We start from the raw sequence: 23,070 nt of genomic DNA, 5'->3' as shown, positions 1-23,070 counted from the left end.
TTTTATGGTGAATTTTTTTGGAATATTATATTTCATGTCTTATTTATTTAGCACTACCTTTGTGTTTGGTCCATTGAGATTTTTTTTTTGAAACTATGGTCCATTGAGAGTGTTTGTGTTATTTTGGTAGCAGCTAGCTCAGACCTTAGAGTCGTTTGCTTTAAAAGAAAAAGCCCACGGTTACCCTAAAAAAAAGCGACGGTAATCGTGGCCACTCCATCCGTCTCCTTTGTCCTGTGTGAAGACGCGCTCCTCCTCCCCCACCTCCGCCTCCTCCGCGTCAACCTGCTCCTCCACGGCGCTCACCGCCGCCTCGCCGCGCCTCTCCTTCAACTCGGCCTCCCTGAAGGATCTCCTGGCCCTCCTCCGCTCCGACCCGGCCTTTCTCTCCTCGTCCCCGCCGCAGCCGCCGCACACGGCCCCGTGCTCCCCTTCCGGCGCCCGCGTTTTCCACCGCGTCCGCGTGGCCGCCTCAGCTCTCTGCGTGCTCCGCACCCTTCAGGCGCCGCCCGCCGCCGCCGAAGCCGACCGCCGCGTCTCCCCCGTCTCCGGCGGCGAGCATCGTCTGGGGTCCTTCCTGTTCGCGGCGGCGGCGGCTTTGGTGTTTTCGGGGGCGTTTCTTGGGTGGCTGGTCGAGGCGCCGAGCCATTGCTCTGGCTACCGTGACACCGCGAGGAAGCGTCGCGTCCTGTTAAGGAGCTTATTATCTGCTTCGGTGCCACACTCCCCGGTGGTTTTCAGATCTGACTGAAACTGAGGTGAGTGAGGACTTTTGGCCTTTGAGTGTTTATTAACAGTTTTTTCTTTCTGAAATTTCCATTAACAGCAACTTAGAGCCACTCTGTGTGCAAATGAATACTGTATCATTCTCCATTTTAAGATTGATCTAGAGGTACACAAGTCACATTCAGAAGGCCAATCTGCAACTACACGCACGCGTAGTTTAATCTTGTTCAGGTTGTGATTTTCTCCGGCGAATTAGTTTATTCCATCAGAGAATGCCAGCTCTGCAAAACGATGTGGTTTCCTTTAGTCAAGTATGTTATCGCTTGTTTAGTCTCAATTCTGGTGTTGGTTTCAAAATGTCGAGGATTAATTGTTTATGTGGATGTAAAATTAGTGGTTGCTAGAATGTAAAGAGCAAGTGTTTTCTATACCAATTTGATAATTTATCTTTTCATACTGCAGATTGGTCTCGATATAATCCGTATGGTTGATCCCAGTACAAGCAGGACCCTAAGGATTTATCCCCTTTTTACACTGACTAAATGGGAGGTTTGTTTATCAGGATTTCTTAGAATTTATTGTCATATTTTCTCATCATTGTTATGGTACTTAGTAGTTATGGTATTCTAATTGTTGACACTTTGCTTATTTAGGTTTTGGATTCAACTGTAATTGTGATTTGTGCGAAAACTTTGGTATACATTGAAGCAAAGCTAACAAGGATGAAGTCAAACAGCTATACCTCCAATGCTTTGCTTGATACTGTGACAGTAGCAATAGTCCAGGTATTAGAACACCACCATTATCTTTTTTGGTTACTTTGTGAGGTTAAAATAATATACATATGACTATCATATCAGTAGTCTGCTACAACAAAAGAATGAACATAGCAATCCTCATTGATGCATTCATGGTCACACACCACTTCCATGAAAAAGACATGCCATGGTTCTTTGGTAGATGCCAGCATACTGGTTTCATCTTTCTGAATCCACTAAATAGAACAAAAATTTAACAAACAAATGAGTCTTGTCTCTTTGAAGACGATTAAGTTCTGAATTCTAACTGTGAATTTGTCACTTGGCTGCAATGTTTCTGTAGAATCCAAGTAGTATGTTTAATGTTAGAAAATGAAGAATGTAATTTGAAATATAAACACTGTATTTTTTCTTAGACGATGATCCTTTCAAGTAGTAATTGAAATTTTGAAGAAGAAATTGACAGGTTGTATTACCTATTTGGTTAGGACTTCCTTGTAGACAATATTTTTCGTATAGTCCCGCTTGTGCTGGTCCTTTCCTTTTTCTTTTTCTTTTCTCCCTTTGTGTATGTGTTGTCTATGCTGTTCTTTTTCTTCTGCTGCTTGCTCTCATCATGTGTACCTGTTAGTACCTTTATATTTGATGTCGCGGTTGCTCTGGATAGTGCGACATATAGTTGACCATGTGAGAAAACGGGCTCAGGCAGGTAGATGCCGACATTTGGTATTGTCTGCCCTTGTGATTTGTTTATTGTCATTGCAAAGCTGAGTCTGACTGGAAACTGTTTCCTCTTAAAACTGAACGGAAACATGTCATCGTCAGAGGGGCATAATGGTATCCTAGGCAGGAAAACTCGCGTTCCAGAGTGTTGTCCCACCACAATCTCTGCGTCAATTGTATTTTTTTGAAATCCACGCACGACCAACCTCGTGCCGTTGTATAGTCCATTAGCAGGGTCGATGTTCCTGAGTAGTATGATTGGGCAATTAATTTTGAGCTTCAACATATGTGGAGGCAGTCCATTTGGGGTGAGAGTGTTTAGGAATTCTGGTGGATAGTAGTTATGTGGGTCGTCTTCTACCGAATCGAAGCTGTGGTACACCATCTCCTCCCCTTGGAAGCGATCAATCATTTTTAGGTTGATCTTGTCTACGGAGTCGTTCCTTGTTGATAGAATTGCTCTTGACGTGATGTACTTTGGATCTTTTAGTGAAGCATTGTCCGTTTGGTAGACACTGTCGATGAGCATATCCAGGCCATTGTCATCCGTCTTATTTGCCACACATATACTTGTTGGTAGTTGTATTTCACCATCTTCATTTGTCTCCTCTGTTCCGTTTCCAATGCGTAGGAGGTATTCCGCGAACCAGTTGTCATTTTGAGCCCTCATGTTGCGCACGAGCTTCAGTTGACTCATTGAACTCCAGAGCTCGGACCTGCGTAGTGATGCATCTACTATCTGGGCTCTTGTTCCCTTTTGAACAACAGGTAGTACTTGCCTAAAATCGCCTCCAAATACTATTGTTTTTCCACCAAATGGAAGGTCTGGTCTGTCCATTATGTCCCGCATGCTTTTGTCTAACGCCTCCACTGTCTGCCTCTTGGTCATGGATGCTTCATCCCAGATTATCAGTGATGCTGCTTTGAGTAGCTTGGCTGTCCCACTCCGTTTGGTGAATCCACAAATATCCCCGTCGTCTATTTTTAGTGGAATCTTGAACCTCGAGTGTGCAGTCCTCCCTCCGGGCATTATGGAAGCAGCAACACCTGAAGTGGCTGTCGCCACAGCAATCTTGCCTTGTCCGCGTATTGTGGCCAAGAGCGCCCTGTAAAGAAATGTCTTTCCCGTGCCTCCAGGTCCATCAACAAAGAATATACCTCCTCTTTGGCGGTCAATTGTGGCTAGGATTTCGTCGTAGGCCTCCCTTTGCTCGTTGTTTAGGTTCTTATGAAAAGATGCGTCCTCAGGGTCCACCTCGATGGAGGTCTCCTCGATGATCTCCCTCGGTATGTCGTCTGTCGTCTCATGCTGTTGGTCGATCTCCGGAAGAGGAAACGATTCTATGTCTTTTCCCATTGAGTGCAACATGTCTTTGATATTTTTCAGAACCATCTGTTCGACTGTGTGCTTGCATTTGCAATTTCTGCTGTAGTCCTCTGACATTGCCTCAAGGTGCTTGTTCCAGAGGCTACATACGTCGCTGGGTTCGCAAAAAACCAAGATTGTCGCAAATAGCCTTCGTAGCGATGATGGCATTCTAAACAACTCCGCTTCTGTCATGCAGTCGTCCAATGTGCTATCTGCCTCAATGAGCCCTCTTTTTTCTGCAGCTTCACGAAAGGTTGGCATTACTTGTCCATCAACTGTTCGTAGGTCTTCGTAGCTGGTGGCGCCTGTCACGTGGTTTAGGAGGACTCGAAGATAGTATCGTTCTCCTTCGGCCGGGTGTGCTACGACTATCCTGCCAACCTGGAACACAGCGGCTTGCTTCCTCGGTTGCCAAAACTTCCCCTGACTCTGCCATGTATAATGTTCCGGAAAATCTCTATATAGTATGCCTCGTGCTTTCTGGTGTGAGCTGTTTGCTTCAAAGTATGCAGTCAGCATTGATCTTTCCGTGCCTTCACGGTCGATAACATTATTTAATTTCTCCTTGGCATGATATGAAACCATGTGCATATTTGGGAGATGCAGCTGCAGTTGCAAGACTGGTGGGTGCATTTTGCTTAGTTCGAAGCCATATATTCTCCACAGTGCCTCAGGAGGTGTCACCCACCGGGCGTCTCTGTACTGCTTAATCTCGTCGATTTCGACTTCCTCTACTTTGTCAGTTACATATACAGATGCTCAGTCGTGGCCCTTGTAGATGTATTTGAAGAGGTACTTAACGGCTTTAATGCTTGAGCATATCTCAACATTTATGTGGCAGTTGAACATCCTTAACAGATAGGGATTGTAAGGAACCACCCACCTGTTATCTAATATGCAATTTCGGACCATTTCAGTCCGGCCGTCGTCGCGTCTCCTATATATTGGGTAGGAGTCCTTGCCTTGAATCGTAGTTTCGTTAAATGGCCTTGGATAATTATTCTTGCATGACGGACGATTCTTTGTGCATGGACACAATTTGTTCAATGCACCGCAAGGACCATGCATCATATGTTTGATTACCATTTTGTATAGTTCTGGGTACTTGAGCTTGTTAGGGAGCTCGGCGGAGATGATTCTGTCATACTGCTCTGGACATGTGTACTTGTATTTTCCAGTCATGATGAGCAAAAAGTGAGCATGGGGTAATCCCCTCTTTTGGAACTCTACGACATATGTATATGCCTGAACCTTTCCAAGAATGCTCTTCTTGAATAGTTGTTGCTTCATTTCTTGTAGCTTCGCCCTAAAAACACGAACGACAATGTCTGGGCGATCTTGTGGTGTTTGTCCAGTCTCTAGTTCACGTGTGATCTCCTCCCAGTTGGGGTTGCAGGTCATTGTTAGGAATACGTCTGGCTTTCCATATTTTCTTACTAAAGCCATAGCGTCGAGATACCGACGAAGTCTATCTCGTGGCCCTCCAATAAATGATGAGGCAAGTACTCTTTGTTTTCCGACCGCATCTCCATTCTGTTCTCCAGCTTGAATGCTGTCTAGAAGGCCTTGGTATAGGTCAGCCCTTATTTTCTTTTGATTATGCCAGATGTAATCCAGTCTGGAGCTTTCAATCTTGATGTATGTATCTACAACGAACTGCTGGAATAGGCGTCCGCCATGCAAAATTGGGTTGAATATGCCTGGTCGTGTATGGAATTTATAGCAGTAGTATTCTTTCATTGTTACCCATAGGCCACTGTCCGAATCTGTGCAAATATTGCAACATAAATAGTTAGTTGCATAGGTGGTAGTATATGAAAATTGAATTTTAATGTAATAGTATTTGAATTTTTTTTACCTGGGTCATCGTCATTACTGATATTTTCAGCATCAATATCTTCCTCTCGTGTTTCCCTCTTCGGGATTTTCCTATGCCAACCTAGTTCAGCTCTTGGAAAGAATAAAGGATACGATAACGGATCATAGCACCCGTAATATGATCGAATGTGCTCTTTTTCGTTGTTGTTCCCATGTAATATTACATTTCTGTCATAAGTATCTCTTCTTTGATTTCCTTCAATCCACACTGCAGCTACCTCTGAATTGATTGGCTCGTTGTATGTTCTTTGGTCCAATCTCTGGTCAAGGTTCAAGATCAGTCTGTAGTCCTCAAGGTTTTGGGCTTGTCCCAAACTCCTAAACTGCTGAGAGTACGGGTTACCGCATAGGATGTCTGTTATTATTGCAATCACATGCTTGTCTTGCTCGTACATTTCCTCACGGCAACGGCGGTATCGATGCTCTAAGCTTGGATCATCGTCGTAGAAGTATAGTTCCAGATGCTTTGGATCTGAGTGACTATTACCAAATGAGTGTATGTTGTGATATATTTGACCATGTGCTCGAAAGGTGTAAATGCCGGCCGTTTGCATGTCTGTTGTATCTCTGTCGAGCTGGCAGTATAGTGTAGTAAACGAGAAGTGCCCATTGAAGAATCTGATATTTTGCCGAAAATGTCTTGCATCAGAGTCGTTGCTTGTCCAAAGTCTCATGAGTCCCGGTGGTGTATTTGGATTGGCTAGTCTTATCTGTCCTTTTTTGCAGCATAATCCCGGACTTTCATACTTGAATTTGGTTGCATGGCAGAAATCGCAATCTTTTTCTTTTTCGAGCATGTTTGTGCTTGTTGGTATGTTGCTGTAGACGAGATCATATGGATCCGGGTTGAGGTCTTCCTCGCCTTCTATGATTTCAATTTCCACTTCTCTGTCCCACTCTGATTTGATATACAACATATTTAATTTGGTAAGTAGTATTGTAATGTTGCAAATTTATTTTAATTGTATGAAGCATACCTTCACCGGTGAACATGTATTCATCTTCGTCTGTGTCTTCTTCAAATATGACTCCATCATTACCTGTGTTTTGCATATATATAATATATATATATACCTTCACCGGTGAACATGTATTCATCTTCGTCTGTCTTCTTCAAATATGACTCCATCATTACCTGTGTTTTGCATATATATAATATATATATATATTATTTTTATTGTGTAAAAACATATATGAAATTGATAACCTTACCATGATCCTCGTTGTAGATTGATTTTGTTGCAGCATCTATTTCCTTAATGGTTGCTTCTTGCTCATATATGATTCCATCATTACCTGTGTAATAATTTTTTATTGTTATGAACATAAAATGTTTGTATATAAAAGTATTTATATGTAATTTATAACCTTACCGTGGTTATCATTGCAGAATGATATTATTCGTGCATCCACTTCTTTGATTGCTGGAAGCATTGAGGAGGGTATGTCTGGCCAGAGCGCCACTTTACCGTGATCATCATTGTATATTGGTTATGTTGGATCATCTGTTTCTCTGATGCTTGGAAACATTGAGGAGGGGATGTCTGTCCAGAAGAGATGGTGAGTTGTACAGATAGATTTATATTTACATAGAGTGCGAGTATTATATAAACTTGAGATTATTACCGTAAGTCATGACTTGTGGTTGCTCTAGAGGTTCTTTGTTTTCGTCGGTGTTTTCTGTCATGGATGCATCTTTTTTTGATGATATGGAAACAGTTTGCCTCCGTCTTCTTATGAATTGTTCATTACGATGGTGTAGCAATGTTTGCCTTTTTCCTGCTGCCACATGATCCCTGTGTTTTACAGCAAATGTAGAAGTACTAACCTCTTGTTCGGTTGCGACATATTCAGGGTTCTCCATTGCAAGCGAATCTTTGGATGGTGTGTTGCGTTCCATTTGACGGCGAGCTTTTCTTTGTTCTACTCTTGCTTTCTTTTGTTCTAGCTGCATGTTTGCATTTTTTTGTTTTTCTTGTGTGTATTGTGCTGCCTTCTGTTCTGCTATCTTCCCTGAATCTTTCTTTTGATGATAGGCCTCACGGCGTTTTTTGAGTTTCTCTTGCCTTTCTTCATCGGTCATGCGTTCATTCCGCTCTTTATACCGCTCTTGATCTCTCTTTCTTTTTTGTTCCTTAGCATTTTTCAGTTTCTCCTGCCTTTCTTCATTGGTCATCCGTTCATATCGCTCTCTATCTCTTTTTCTTCTTTTCTCCTTTGCATCCATGGCTTGCCTGCATCAAAGTTTGTATACGGTAGTTCATTAGAAGGGTTTTGTCAGACTGAAGTTAGTACGCTGGCCATATCATACTATTTGAATAACATTTAACTTGGCATGTAAAGAGTGCAGATTGTCCGTACACGGCAAGGTAATGATGATGACAGCTATATTTGAAGACACATATGAAGGATCATTTGAATTTTACTTGGGATGAGATCATGCGTACCTCAGTTGTAGCACGGGCTGTCCGGCGATGTGGAAAGCTGACTTGTTGAGAAGAAATTACCTCAGTTGTAGCACGGGCTGTCCGGCGATGTTGAAAGCTGACTTGTTAAGAAGAAATCGACCAAAGACTTGATATTTACTAGCAAATATGCCCGTGCGTTGCAATGGGTGAAAAACTATTATCCCCGCATGGCTGCATCCTCCAACTAAATGAATATGTTGTCCAAGACTGAAGAATAGTTATGGAGATGTAGTAGAGATACTTTTTTTTGAAATTATATGCTAAAATTAGATAAGGACTTTTAAAAGGCAACTAAGACTAAAATGGCTACTCCCTTCATTTATAAATAAATATGTCTTTTTAAAGAGTTTAATATAGACTACATATAGACATATATAGACATATTTTAGAGTGTAGATTTGTTCATTTTGCTCCGTATGTAGTCCATGTATAAATCTGTAAAAAGACTTATATTTAGGAATGAAGGGAGTACATGTTAACATGGCTTAATTTTATAAAATTTTATAAAAGCATACACGGTAGTCATTTTTGTCCAATAAAGGAAGCCTCTATACACTGCAAGTATCTAAGTCATTGTCTCCAAGCTTGATGTCTCTAGCCTTAAAGTACATCTCCAACAAATGAACAAATTAAAATTAATCGATCTCACATATGAGAAAGCGTTGTAGTTGGTTATGTTTGTTAATGGATCGATTAGAAGCAATCCGATCCAATACAATCTTGTTCCCCTGAGACGCCTCCCTCTCTGTCTTGCACTTCTAACCCGCTGGCAGCCATTGACCTCTGTCTGCCGCTCGCCTGCTGCGGCGGCAGCACATCCGCCTCGCTGCATCATCGGCAGCCGCCGGAGCATCCGTCCGGACACCAATCCCTCTTTTTGCCCTCTGCTTGTTTGATTTCCACGGCTGGAACTATTTGATGAAAGAACGATATAATAACGAATCGTTGATCGATGCTGCATGCTGCTCCCAAATCGATATATAAGGAAGGCACGATGCAGGCCCAGCGGCCTATGCAGGGAATCACCGAAAAATTGATAAACTTCAGCCCTACATAGATGAAAGAAATAGTTTTGTGGGCAAATTAGTCAACTTGTCATTGAATTATATGTATGCCAACCTAGCCGAGCTGGTTAGCACATTGTGACTCCACCCAGTTTTCCATGGATCGAATCCCAGCGCGCCTGCTATTTGTTTTTTGTTGCTTCTCTTTTAATGTATCTTTACCTCGACAAAGCCAACTCAAAAAAAAGTAGATGACGGTGAACCCACAGGAGTCGGACTTGCACTTTCCATGGACTCATGTACCCAGTAGGAGTCGGACATGCATTGTGACTCCACATTGTGACTCCACCCAGTTTTCCATGGATCGAATCCCAGCGCGCCTGCTATTTGTTTTTTGTTGCTTCTCTTTTAATGTATCTTTACCTCGACAAAGCCAACTCAAAAAAAAGTAGATGACGGTGAACCCACAGGAGTCGGACTTGCACTTTCCATGGACTCATGTACCCAGTAGGAGTCGGACATGCATTGGCTTGCACTTTCCATGTCACCCAGTAGGATTCGGACTGCTCAACTTGTGCACTTTTCAGCTACGGGTCTTGTTTTTTTATTCTCATTTTTTCATGTGCGGCGAGCACAGTTCCGTTGTTGTGGAGAGTGAGATAATTTTTGCGGTTGCATTTTTTTTGAGAAATACCTATACTTCTCAGTTGAAATTGCTATCTAACTTATTGAGTTGTAATATCTTCGTGGTTTATTTCTTTTGAAATTGGACGGTAATTTTTGTTCTCCTATTTGGCTTAGATGGATTGATCATGCACGTCACGCTCCGAAGCAAAGAGTCGGGATTTATTGTAGAGTCAGGATTTGAACCAAAATTATGTGGTTTTTTTTAGCTGAAGTTAGATCAAGCCTGCTAAACTCCGTAGCCTGCTTAAATTACGTGTTTTTATGAACATATTCTCGTTTAACTCTTGAGAATTAAGTATAAATATACTAATCCAAAACGTTTATTTTTTCATCAACACCATACATGTACGTACACTCTACAGTGACGTTAGAGGGAAATACAGACCATGCAATATATATCATTCAAGGATCTTTGTCTTGATGGAAAATATAATAGAAAAAAGGACATAGATTTTCGAAAAAATGCGTACACTCTACGGTGACGTTAGAGGGAAATACAAAGGATTATGTACACTCTACAGTGAAGCTATTAAATAATTATTGATCAACACAGTACACGATTCTGTACTATTTGTGATTTCCACATTATTGTCATGTCTGAACCCACAAACATCAAATTTTGAAGCACTCCATCATCTCTTATAATTGGTAACCCCAAAAACTTGAAGCCAAATAAAATCAATAGAAACAAACTATAAAATAATTATTGATCAACACGGTACATGATTCTGTATTATTTGTGATTTACACAGTATTGTCATGTTTGAACCCCCAAACATCAAATATTGAAGCACTCCATCATCGCTTATAATTGGTAACCCCAAAAAAAACTATATCCCGGCAAGCTCCAAATTTTTTCTACATATATGTAAGCGATATCTTAAGTAGAAACCAAAATCTATTATTAATTGTCATTGTCTCCCTGCTCATTGTCTATTAATTGTTGGCTGCAAGAATTCTCTCCGACAAATCACCTTCCACCGATTGAGCTCCCTACACAATCATATTGATAGGAAAACATGGTTAGCATATTGGAATCAGATATTTGAGTCATTTGATATTTTGAGATGAATTGATACTATTTGACATACCAATTTAATTTTGGATTTTCCTAATGCAATTGATGAATTCCAACACACCAGCAGGCATGTTATCTTCAAATTCATTGTCCTTGAATGTTAGCACTTGGCCCAAAATTAGTTTTCTGAGTTCATATCCATCCTATTCATTCATTTTTTTTTGTAAAAGAATGACATCAGCATTAGATGTATAATAATCATAAAAGCAAATATCTAAACGGTTGCAATATTTACCTTTAAAAATGGCAAATGTGGTCTTTCATCTTCCCATGTGGACATGAATAGGGGAACAAGATAACCAGACAGTTCCCTTATATAAGAATACAAATATAATTTATTAATATTCTCTACATAATCAAATCAACAAATAATCAATATATAGTATTCATCTTCTGAAAAATACCTGTTGTAAACTGGAATATCATCTAGGATTTTATGATGCCATAGGAGAATATCCTCGTTCCATCTAGACCCAGGGCATGCTTTTGACATTGCTTTCGGTAAGTGTTCGTTAATCCATATAATTTTTTTCAAATATTTTGCGAGTGGGTTGTATCGGTATATTGGATTAAAAGGAGTAGGGTCCAAAATGTATACTGTTCTTGTATCTTGGTCCAATGTGAATAGAATGAATTCATCAATGGATTATACTGGGATATGGATCTGAAATAGGCTAGATATTAGATGCAATAATAAAAAATTGTTCTAAAATATACAAAAGTGCTCTTACCGATTTGCATGTTGAAACATTATATTTGATACCGGGCCAACTACGAACAGAATTTGCTAGTTGCTCCACATCTAACTTTTTACGGAAATCTGGGTGCCTTCCAAAATCAGTAGTCATCTAGTATATGAAATTATTGGTTAGAAAGATAATAAAAAATTAGAATATAAAAAAGTATATAACGAATATAAAAACTTACCCAAAATTTCATGTCCAGATAATGCTTTGCCATCAATTGCTTTTTTTTTGATGTTTGGATGTCATCCAACATAATCTTTCATACGATCAAGTTAAAGCAATCTCGGTCCATGGGTAAATCATCCTTTAGCATTCCTTGTAGTTTTCTAAGAGACAAGCTTATTGGATATGGTTTTGAACTCTGAATCCATACTTTCCTGATAATCATACAAATTAAGAAAATAAACCATTAAGAAAACAATTCAGATACTATACAGTTGCAATACTAATTTAAAATGACTTACTCTAAAATCTCGGTGTAATTGATTGATTTAATGAAACTACAAAGTCCAGCTGTTAACTCATGTAAGGTCATATTAGAAAGAATTGATATTAGTGATCTGTATTTGTTTTCAACAGATAACGGGTTTTTTGTTTTTGTTTTTTTTATATCATCTAAACTTTCCAATATTTGAACATCATCAGGATCTCCCTTGCTGTCATCGTCACTTTCTTCAACGATTGTAGTCATTGCTGCCGTGTTTGTTTTCCAACATAATAGTATGCTGGCTAACTTAAACCTAAAAGAAGTAATCATTTCTTGTGCAACACGAACAATTATTAGTATATTTCAAAAGTACTTTTTGTACGAGTAACATATTTTTTATTTAAAAAAAATATACCTGTGTAATTGGGTAGGATAGTGCACATCCGGTGAAATATTCCATAAATTTAACCATAAATAAACCACATGAAGAGCTATCTTTTTGAATTGCCTTTTGTAATTGTTCTGTGATCTTCCATTCAGTAAGATCAACGTCTTTCCAATCGTCACTTACCAACTTTTGACTTTTAAGAAGGTCCAAATGAAATTGTATTCCTCGTAGCTAAAAATAAAATAGTGGTAAGAAGAAATGATACACATTAGCAAAGTATATTAAAAATCGTGTTGTAACTAACCGTATTAGCGAGATCATCTCTGTCAGAATTCCAGCACAATGAGTCTAGTACTTGAACCTCACATTTTTTTTGTATTCACAACAGCTAAATACCAATGTGTGTTATTGGCATTTATTGGAAGTTTAATCTGTAATAAAGATAATTAGGAAAATAGTAAATGAAATGTATGAAACCTAGAACGTGTAAAGTATGAATATGGATATTACCATGTCATGCTGCATATATTCAAGGACAGTCTCTGTCATGAAGGCACTATCTTCTTGTATTCCAATGGTGCCATCTCGTTTAAATAGTGAGGTAACAAATGGACTCTCAAAATATACTTTATTATCATTCTGGAGATGTATTTGGTCCTTTATACAACATATATATGCATTGATCACCTATAATCAAGAATTAAAAAAATACATTACTAATTGATATTAGTGATTAGAAACTTTTTCCTGTTTGAGTAAGGGTACTTACATCATCATTTACCCACTCTTTTTCATCTAGCAGGCACATCAATTGATGTTGCAAGACAGAACTTCCATCTATCTGAACCAGCAATTGTTTTCTGAAAGATGATTCTATTGCTATATGAGCACATAGATCATGGTCGGTCAATGTATAGTCTGCAGAAAATCAAATAATTTAAGAATATATTGTACACGAAAGCACACGTAATAAATTAAGCAAATACCTTGTGGGAGATAATCATATGTCTCATCAACTTTGATCTCTTTATGTGAATCTGGTTCCTTAACATCATGCAATAGAGAAACATGAGATATTGTCGAGCTAGATGGGGATGGAGGTGATGGTAGTGTATCATGATTCATCTGATTATCTGATTCCGGCACGATCGATTCAAAACACTCTGAACCTGGAGAAGATGTTTTCATAGTTGGTGACACAGGTGATGGTTCCAGAACACCTGATTCAGAAATTTTTGCCTTTTTGGAAGGTCGGTTATCAAAATCCTCTGCAATGTTCAGTTCAGTGATGTCATCTATTTTCTGCAGTCACAACAAAAATAAAAATGTAAACCTCCAACCGTTAGATCAGTTGAAACAGAGGCACCACAGAATAGGCAGAGGAATTAGAGGGTAGACTACGATTTCCTACAGATGTTTGGCCGAGTTATCGACAGGGTGGTTATTCTTTTGTTCTGGGATTACTGGTTGAATGCAATTCACCATAATGGGTGCTTTTTTTTCTTTTCACCCAGATAATAATACCTCCAGAAAACTGTTAGTTTTATAGCAGGCATATGAAAAAGAATGTCTGTACTCCAGAAAGATCATGGGCAGATGAAAGACCACAAATTTGAATACATATCACTTGTTCCCCTCTTCATGATGATTGAAATTAGATGAACTTGTAACCTTTTTGTTTCTCTAGTGAACATGAAACAGGGACAACAATTCAGAAACAATAAACTCAAACAGAGGCTCTATGAACTGATTATCTTTCAAGGGGATACATACCTCTGGTGTTGCTGCCACAGGAAATATTGGACGGCTCGACGTATGTTCATCGCTGATCTTAAGGTCCTGAAAAAAGAATCAAAGATGCAAATCATGAATGAAGCAACCAAAAAGGATGCCAGGAGCCATTTTACGAACTGCTTGTAAAAATTCATAAGTTAAACACACTTAGCTATAAACCACAAACTACACCTGAGTTCACACCAAATCAGAACCATTCAATAGATAAGTCTGAATAGATTGCTATGTAGCTACACACAACAATCTGCATTACACGAGGCTTACTAAATGATTTGGCTTGCAAGCTGGTCGATCTATTTCTTTTGCTCTGAAGCCAGTTGATTACTTTTAAGCTATCTACTTTTCGACCAGAAGGATCAATCCAACAGGTAACCAGTAGCCAGCTTTGTACATGTACCAGGGCTCACATATGTGTCGATGCATACACAGAGAAACAGGGGACAGAAAAATAAGTCAAAACAGGGGTCAAGGGGATACATACTTCTGCTGTAGCCGACGCAGGCGAAATTGGACAGCTCGACGGCTGTTCTTCTACCTTCGCCAAACTCGGCGCTTCTTCTACCTCCGGCGAAATCGGCGCTTCTTCCTGCGGCGAACTCGGTGTCGACATTGGATGCTTCGTCCAAAACTGACCTGATGGAGATTCGAGCCGAGGACCCTCCCTTCTTATAGCAGCCAACAACAATCTGGGTCGGCAGCTCCATTGATTTGCGTTGGACAAGGACACGGACTGCAATCCATACAAATCGATTTGTGTTGGACAAGGAGACTACAATTCCATCCAAATCATACACGGAAGCAGAGGTTGAGAAGGTTACGTCGGGGGAGGCGGGAGAGGACTGGCTGTGGCGGACATGTCACAGTGGAGCGTGCTCGCCGCCGGCGATGGCCGACGGCGTACCCAACCTGAGCTGTGCCCCCTTCGCGGCGCCAACGAGGTCCTCCCACGGCGACGGCGCATGGGGGCAGCAGCAGCTGGTCCCGCCGCGCCGCACCATCTTCTCCTGCTCCGTCGCGCCGCCCCTTCTGCTCCGTCACGCCGCCTCTTCTGCCACAGCTCCGTCCGCTGAGCGTTTGGATAAAACGTTCTTTTTTAACGAAACGTAGAGACGTCCGGTGGCCAAGGCCCAACTGTATTGCAGCCCAGCTAAACGAGAACGTACCGGTTAATTGAGTTGCACGTATAAATTTTAATACCACCTCGAATAAGTTTTAAAATTCAAATTGAAAGCGTAAATTTACGGGAAGAAAGTGCATTGTGACGGTGAATCCATGGAGTCAACCCGTGCTTTATTACTAGCAAAAGAGCCCGTGCGTTGCAACGGGAGAGATGAATAATATTTTTTCTATAGATAATTTGTTGTAATCAACATACTTTAGAGTGAACCGGTGCAGGATATCTCAGGAGGAAAACAAATTGGATACAGATTTAATTTATTAAATGAATCTAGCAAACCTTTATTAATTACATGTGCATCTTGTAATCTCTAGAGTATACTTTTTGCGTGACGATTCACTTATTGTAAGCCTTGAGTTCCTCATTTTCTTCTTCATCGTATTCAAAATGAGTGAATCTACACTCCAAAACATGTCTATATACATCTGTATGCTATCTATATTGAAATCTCTAAAAAGACTTATATTTAGGAACGGAGAGAGTATTTCCTTGATCGGTTTCAAGCTCAAGATGTCCAATTGATCACTTCCAGGCAAAGTATGTGCAAATGCAGGGTATAGCTAATTATAATTGAACGCTTTCTTTGTAAAATAGACATAAGAAATTTATTTTTTGGGGATTAACTCCAAGCCAAATATACATAATAAATTCATTTGACTGAAACTTTCATCATCAAGTTAGGCTAGAGGAGCCAAGTTCAGAAAATTCAGGGTATTACTGGTGCTGATCCATGCCAACAACCATCCTTGGAAGAAATATCGCTCCAACGAAGGACTATCCCTCATCTTCTTGGCGTGTTTAAGTTATAGTACGTAGCATGATTTCACTGAAATGGGATCCCCGCCCTCGGAGTGTATTCACAGAACTCCCTCACCTACACAAATAATAAAATGAAGTTATAAGACTCAGTCTAGAGTCTTACCCCGATTCACGACCTTCCATTTATATAAGTAGACACAAAGTACTATTAGATCTAAGAAGCACACCAAAAAGTACAGAATCATCTCCAGGGTAACATGATTGAGAACAACAACACTGAAACTATCTTGTGATTTTCTAATAGAGAAGTACACAATTACTATGGCAATGACATATACTTATTTATAGGAAAGGCCGCAAAGGACATACATAGACGTTTGGTCACAGAAGCATCACCCATGAGCAGTCTTTATGCTCAGACATTTAGAAGAACACTTGTTGCACACACTGCAGTCTCACAATAGGATAGAAAAAAATGCTACATATCAGAGTGGAGTTAGGGAGAGATGTTACTGCTATATACCCGGAGATGGTATGCGCATCCTCTCAAGCTGAGATGGCTCTCGCATCCTCTTAAGTGATGGTGACTGTGTGTGCTCACGTACTCGCTGGCTATGGCAGCTCCCATGTCCTCGGAAGCGGCAACAATCCTCGTGATCTTGTGTCCTTGCTGGTTGCGGCGGTGCCACTGCGAATCCTGGCATGCAGCAGCATCACGGAAGAAGGATGGCACTGAAAACATTGGTGCAGAAAGCAAATCCAAGAAGAATCTGAAGGCTAATGTAGTGGAAAAAATATACGCTAGTTCCAGGAAATTAAGAATAGCATTTTTTTACAATTCTTTCTATGAATCATTTATCGTAAATCCTGTGCCTATACTTCTCTAGTTGCACACTATTTATTAAAAATAGTGCTCATATAGCAGGTGAATTCACCAATCAAATAGCCACCCATAAACTGATATGTCCACAAATCTAATTCCATCTAGCTAACAAACACCAACTGAAGTCCTTCAATTCTAGATATTTCTAATCCTGTTTACACATCGTAATCCTGTTTTGCTAGGTGCAGCTAGCATAACTATTCTGCAAAGCTAATTCTTCACTGAAGGAAAATCATAACCTAGGTGCAGCTAGCATATCTATATTCTGCAAAGCTAATTGTTAACTGAAGAAAAAGCATAATCGAGCAAGGGGACAGAAATAATAACTACAACAGGGGAGTCGAAAACATTTTAACATCATAAAAGCATTAAAAATATTGTCTTTGAGATCGCCATCTTAGATACACAAATAGTGATATACATAAGCAGATTTATACACAATAGTATCGATGCATGCATGAGCAAAGTAGCCTATGTATGCAGTTCAAATTAAGTGAAGCAAGCTCATACAATAATTAGAAGGTTCAATACAGTTCTCTGTTTCAAACTGTTTTTCTTGTGATGCGGCAAAGAAATTCTTGTACAGTTGCAAAAATCATTATTCATAGTTTAAGAGTAATAATGTTCAGGCAGGCACAAATTTAGGAAAAATACCACATGAATCTGAATTGAACCGTGCATGATTCACAATCGCATCTAAGTACAAAACCAACAGTGGCCCTCCATCTAAGCAATCCATGAGTACACGTTGATCTCAAGATTACTAACTAAAACCAAGTCTTGCAACAGTAAGGGAAGAAGACCATGACCACCAGTATCAAGTGCTGAAGAATCGTATTAGGTGTTTTACAATTACGGAGAGTCAAAGAGCAGTGAAGTGGAAGCAATGAGGCAACCAAAGCTTGCTATTCAGCTCATCTCCAACAACAGCGGCAGCAAGGTGGCGTTAGTGACGGTCAGGTCAAGGCCTCACAAACTTCAGGCTGTACGGGATACGTAGCTTCGAGGGGATACATACCTCTCGTGTAGCCGCCACAAGAGACATTGCACGGCTCGACGGGCGTTCTTGTTCCTCCGGCGAACTCGGCGCTTCTTCGTCCGGCGAACTTGGCGGCGACATTGGATGTTTGGTCAAAAATTGCAATTTCGATGGGATGATGGAGATTATGGTCGAAGGGCAAAACCTGATGGAGATTCCGACCGAGGACCTTTGCTTCTTATAACAGCCAATCAAATCCGGGTCGGGCACTACATCAATTTGTGTTGGACAAGGACACGGCCGGCCTCCAATTTCCCATCCAAATCACGACAGGAGGAGCGGAGGTTGAGAAGGATAACACGCGGGAGGCCAGAGAGGACTGGCGGCGGCACGGCTGGTGTACCATCCTCAAGAACGCCCATGAGCGCAGCAAGGCCATGGCATCCGCCTTCTCCTCCGCCTCGGTTGTAGCCGTGTAGCAAGCGCACGACGTCCGCCTTCTCCTCCGCCTCCTCTGTAGCCGCGCCCATGGTGTCCACCTTCTCCTCCGCCGTGGCTGTAGCGGTCCGACGAAGGCGCCGCACCTCACCTGCTCGTGCTCCGCCGTCGCTGCCATCGCTGGAAAGGGAGGAGTTTTGGATAAGATGAATCAGGGACCGCAGACTGAATATCGAACGAACATAGGGTCTTTTTTGTAAAACCGAAGCATCGCCGTTCGTGCCCAAATGGCCTATGTGGGGCGGACGAGCTATCGGCCAGAGTTGGCCCATCTGACCGAGCAGACTCGTCGCTCCAGCTCAACGTCGACTACGCTCGGAAACAATTGTCATCAACAAATCAAACGATTTTTTAGTACCACCTTATGTATATATTTTAAAATCAAACTGAAAGCGTAAATTTACGAGAAGAAGCGTATTGTGACGGTGAACCCACGGAGTCAATCCGTGCTTTATTATTAGGGATATTCACGAGAAAAAGCGTATTGTGACGGTGAACCCACGGAGTCAATCTGTACTTTATTATTAGGGAAAGATTAGGGAGAGAAAAAATTAAAATAAGAAGAGACTAGCACATATGCCCGTGTGTTGCAACGGGGTAATAAAGACATAGACATTATTCTATTGGCAAACTTGATGACAATACCTATATGAATTTCGTACATTTTTTACTAAAATATCTTTAGCTAAATAGAAAATGCATATAACACTGACATCTTTCAATACTGCAAGGTTTGGGAAGTGACGTGCAAATTTATATGAATAACTTTTTATGAATTGAAGTAGCTAAGGATTAATAATGGAAAATTTATAAAAAACATATCTTTTATTCTGAGCAATCATGAATAATCTACACTGGAATTAGTTAATGCCAGATTTGCAAGTGGCCTAAAAAACGGCCTATGCCTCATGCGTATTGTTGCTCAAGTGAACAATGCACAAATTCTTTATTTCCGCTGAATTCCATTTGATCATGTACAAGCAAGGCACATCTGATATTACTCAAGCATAGGTTTAACAATATTGTTTATTTAACATTTATCATGTAATACGCACCCTTTTTTCGCCAAGCCCCCATCTGCTCCTTATATAGTCTATTGAAATCTGAATCCTATGAAATGCAAAGTGCCGCTCCTTGTGCAGGGGATAGCCTCACATGGTCCTGCATGTAGAATTGAATCTATCTACACATATGACATTTACCCTTGACGGATTTTTTTTCCTTTCCTTCCTTGCCTTGCTCGACCAGAATTTATGTTTCAAACTTCCTGCTCATAATAGCGCAATCAAATTTTATTTCTTCTTTTGGTTTCTTTCCTTTTGTGCTCATATCCTGGGATCCACTTCTTGAGGTGGAGGATTAATTTCCTTCCTTCCTTTTCCTTCAAAGAGAAATTTATTTCTTCTTTTGATTTCTTTCCTTTCATGCTCATATCCTAGGACCCACTCCTTGAGGTGGTTGATTAATTTCAAATCATAGACAAATATAAATTGGTGTAATGTGGTGTAATATAGCGAGGTGGGACTAAGGGCGGATTGGTTTGGCGGCTCTTTTTCTACCTGATTGGCGGGATTTCGATCTGCAACACCACTGTATATTTTTTGACTGGGCCGCCACTGAACGAATCGATGAGTTGAGGCCCATGAAGGGGGATCGAGAGGCCCAGAGAGACGTATATACGAAGAAGGGGGATCGAGAGGCCCAGAGAGATGTATATATGAAGGGAAAAGCAGGTAAAATCGTACCACCTTAGAAAATCGTTCGCCTAGCCTTAATTTTATATGGCTTTTAATAGTGGCCGGTGAATCACTGATCAAAGAGCGAGCAGCCGCCAGGTTTAATGATTTTGTGGGATCCCTGGATGTAGCGGCTGGCGAACCGCTTCTTCTTCCACAAAGATTCAGACAAAACCGAGCTTGGATAGAACTGAAGAAGATTTGGCGAACGAAGAAAAAGGTAAAAGGGTTTATTATAAAAAAAATCAAAGGAGGTTATTCAGTAGCCATCGCGGGTTTCATTACTTTTCTTCCATTCAAAAAAGCTCTTCTAAAAAAAAGGATAGCGAATGATCGATTCACCATTGATAGCATTAACCCTAAAAGGAGGGATATTGTGATAATAGCGGCAGCTCAAACAAGAACTTGATGAAAAGATAGAAAAAAATTATGAAAAATCCGAAGCCCACCTTAATCCATTTTGTTGAGGATCTTGCACTTATTCTGGCCCTATATTTACATAGCCAAGAAAGGCTCTGGCGATCATGCGTGACTGGCGGAGCGCCTATCGCCCTGGCACGGCACTCTAAAATGCATGTTGGGTTGGGCCAGCAAGAAGACTTCGACTAGGGAGACGAAGAATGGAATTGAAGAAGGCAGCATAGTCTAAGATAACAGAATGGAACACCAACCAACAAGTAAGTGGTGGATTTGGATGGAGTCTCGCAGAAGAAGAGTACGCGCGCTAGCGCGCCCCAAGACGTCAGTCCTTTTTCTGCTTGCTGGCCAAGGTCAGTTTACTGAATCCCCCTTCCAAACACCAACCCAATCTCCATTCCTTGATGAGAAATGAGCAAGACCATATGTTTCTCAAAAATATAGCCCCTATATAAACCTAGCCCTTACTACCCGAACTTCTTACCTTCAAATAGGACTAACTGCCCGAACCCGCTTGCTTATCTTCTACGATCTAATTAAGTTAAGCAGTGGTTATTTTTTTTAAGTGACTAGAACTTCTATCAACTACTATTCTAGCACCCAGCTGTGCCATGTGTTTATTCTATTCTATTCTATTCTTCAGGTATTCCTTTGAATAACTCATCTTTTCAGGTAAGACAATTTGAAGATCTTCTTAGTCAGCCTATCTGTATTCTTATCCTCTAGTGCGGATCCAATCAGATTTTATAAAGCCAAGGCCTGACATCCATTGTGGGGATCATCTTTTATCGGGAGACATGGCCTGGTGGTTTCTGATCGAGATTCCTAATCAATAGGGCGAAGAGCTCTTCGCATGATCTGGTCCTACCTTTTGTCTACGCTATTTTTTTGTCCCTTCTCAGCTGCTGTCCTTACTCCGGATAAATTGGAACACATTGATTCCGTTCGTTCCTGCCCTTCGCTTCAGGCCATAGTGCTTCTGAATTATTTCTATACCCCTTTGATGATGCAGCCTCTGACTCTCGTGGGTAAACTCCTACTTGATTAGTTAGAACTTCTCTGTCTCAACTCGTGGACCTATCTATCTTCTTCTTTTTAAGAGATAGGGGTTTGCTATTCTCACGGATTGCTCATATTTATTTACCCCATTGAATAGTTTTTGCCTTGTTTCAGCCCTTCCTTCATCTGAACCTTCCAAGTACTAATCTATCTTTATGGGGAAGACCCTTCATCTGACCTCCGGGCTACCCTGTCAATTGTAAAAAGTAGTTGAGTCGTGTCTCGCAGGAGCAAAAAGAGTGAAATGAGGACGTAAGCCCCCTAGGTCTTCCTCTTCCTTCTAAACTAATTGCTTTCGCTTGACTCTTCCAGTAAAAAAGTATACTGAGTGGTTGAAGGAAAGCGAAAAGGAATGGCTTTTTCATGTACCAGATCCGGTGAGCCAGACATCAAGCAAAAATGGACATACAATCAAAGAGTAAGGAGCAGTTATTTGCAATGACGGGTGGATTGGTCAGAGCTGCAAGGAGAGACTCGGTTATGGCGCGATAAAGAGCTTGCTTCAATGCTCGGATTCAGGTAGAAAGTAAGAGCAGTAGCATATTCATAGGAGAGCTTTGTACTTGAAATTAGTAGTCCCGGTAGTTGGAAAAAAGCTCTGAATACAGATTCAAAGCATCAAGATAGGTAGTCCTATCATTAGTTGGCCAGTCATAGCAATTTAAGTAGAAAGCTTGCTTCGGGATCAGATCATTCAACTAAAGCTGTCAGGCCGGGTAGGCTTTGAGGAACATTGGGGGTTCCTTATGTTGTGACTGAGCAGATATGTCTATTGTGCCCGGCAAAAACAGATTTGCAAGGAGTTTGCCAAAGGCTTTCTCATTCGGAAAAAAACAATTTCAAGTATATTTCCCTTCTCCATTCTCTGCTCGGATGATTGCCGCTTGTGTGAATTTCATTGCTGTGGGTCCCGTGTGTGCTCGAATAAGATTGTTTTAGGATTCTATTTAGTTGAATTTCTTGACTCCGCGGTGCTGGTTATCGAGTTTATGGCGCCGCCGACCATCCAAAAAGTCAAAGATGGCGTCGGCATTTACTTATTATGCTCTCTTCTAATAGTGGTCCCTTGGTATTCAGGTTGTAAAATCCTGATAGGAAAGTCGACTGTTATACCTTGTTTTTGTAATGGCCTATCTTCTTTAAAAAGCCGAAAGATAAGGATTTCGCAAAACTTTTGCGTTCCTTTTTCTTTGAAAAGAAAACCTTACCATTTTTGGGCCGCTGTTACCATTTCCATTTCCTGAACCTAAACCTAACTAATACTTAGTTGTTTCCATTTCCTCATCTGGTGATAGATCCTCATCTTCTTCTGGCTCAAATCCCTTTTTCATATCCAGGGCAGGCTTTAGGTACGCTTTAGTTTGAAATCATTAAAGATATGCTCGACCTCGTTTATGTCCATGGTATCATCGTACGTACCTTCTACTATCAACCAGATGAGATAGGGCTTTGAAAGGTCAGAGTCAGTCTCCTCTTTTTCTTTTAGGTCGTTTAGCAGTTCCCCAACCAGCTTTCT

At 40.8% G+C, this 23,070-nt stretch overlaps 1 protein-coding gene, 1 long non-coding RNA gene, 1 other non-coding gene and 1 pseudogene across 5 annotated transcripts; 2 read left to right on the top strand and 2 right to left on the bottom strand.

Annotated features, from left to right (window-relative positions):
• The first annotated feature begins 200 nt into the window (after window positions 1-200).
• On the top strand, window positions 201-8,213 carry LOC147959448 (uncharacterized). 3 transcript variants are annotated; one of them, XR_015610464.1, is made up of 5 exons: window positions 201-758; window positions 1,189-1,275; window positions 1,380-1,511; window positions 6,845-7,014; window positions 7,805-8,213. It is a non-coding gene; the product is annotated as an uncharacterized LOC147959448 (long non-coding RNA). The 3 variants fall into 3 exon arrangements; XR_015610462.1 differs by having other exon boundaries at window positions 7,798-8,213; XR_015610463.1 differs by having other exon boundaries at window positions 7,309-8,213.
• A 2,082-nt stretch (window positions 8,214-10,295) lies between these two features.
• Window positions 10,296-11,293, bottom strand: LOC147959447 (uncharacterized). The gene is made up of 4 exons (XM_048685076.2): window positions 11,096-11,293; window positions 10,927-11,002; window positions 10,705-10,834; window positions 10,296-10,606 (listed from the first exon to the last, which is right to left on the bottom strand). The coding sequence occupies exons 1-3, from the start codon at window positions 11,182-11,184 to the stop codon at window positions 10,709-10,711; spliced, it is 291 nt and encodes a 96-aa protein (XP_048541033.2). The 5' UTR covers window positions 11,185-11,293; the 3' UTR covers window positions 10,296-10,606; window positions 10,705-10,708.
• On the bottom strand, window positions 11,183-18,575 carry LOC125520224 (ubiquitin-like-specific protease ESD4). Its single transcript, XR_015610461.1, has 14 exons — window positions 18,050-18,575; window positions 17,884-17,971; window positions 16,352-16,679; window positions 14,865-16,097; window positions 14,528-14,776; window positions 14,026-14,091; window positions 13,239-13,554; window positions 13,022-13,170; window positions 12,763-12,939; window positions 12,557-12,683; window positions 12,280-12,483; window positions 11,619-11,814; window positions 11,423-11,539; window positions 11,183-11,355 (listed from the first exon to the last, which is right to left on the bottom strand). It is a non-coding gene; the product is annotated as a ubiquitin-like-specific protease ESD4 (transcript).
• Window positions 18,576-21,043: 2,468 nt separating this feature from the next.
• LOC147959446 (uncharacterized) overlaps window positions 21,044-23,070 on the top strand; it is a 4,727-nt pseudogene continuing 2,700 nt past the window's right edge.

The sequence above is a fragment of the Triticum urartu genome, chromosome 7A (genome assembly GCF_056163025.1).
Source record: "Triticum urartu cultivar PI428250 chromosome 7A, HENAU_Tu73, whole genome shotgun sequence".
NCBI lineage: Eukaryota > Viridiplantae > Streptophyta > Magnoliopsida > Poales > Poaceae > Triticum > Triticum urartu.
The sequence above is the reverse complement of the archived record's forward strand: the minus strand, read 5'-3'. Positions and strand labels throughout refer to the sequence as shown.

Excerpts from the sequence above, each read along its gene's own strand:
- LOC147959447 (XM_048685076.2), bottom strand. The coding sequence starts at position 11,184 with ATGTCAAAAGCATGCCCTGGGTCTAGATGGAACGAGGATATTCTCCTA. Across the intron at positions 11,003-11,095 it reads GATATTCCAGTTTACAACAG|GGAACTGTCTGGTTATCTTG; the intron begins GTATTTTTCAGA and ends TTCTTATATAAG. Across the intron at positions 10,835-10,926 it reads CACATTTGCCATTTTTAAAG|GATGGATATGAACTCAGAAA; the intron begins GTAAATATTGCA and ends ATGAATGAATAG.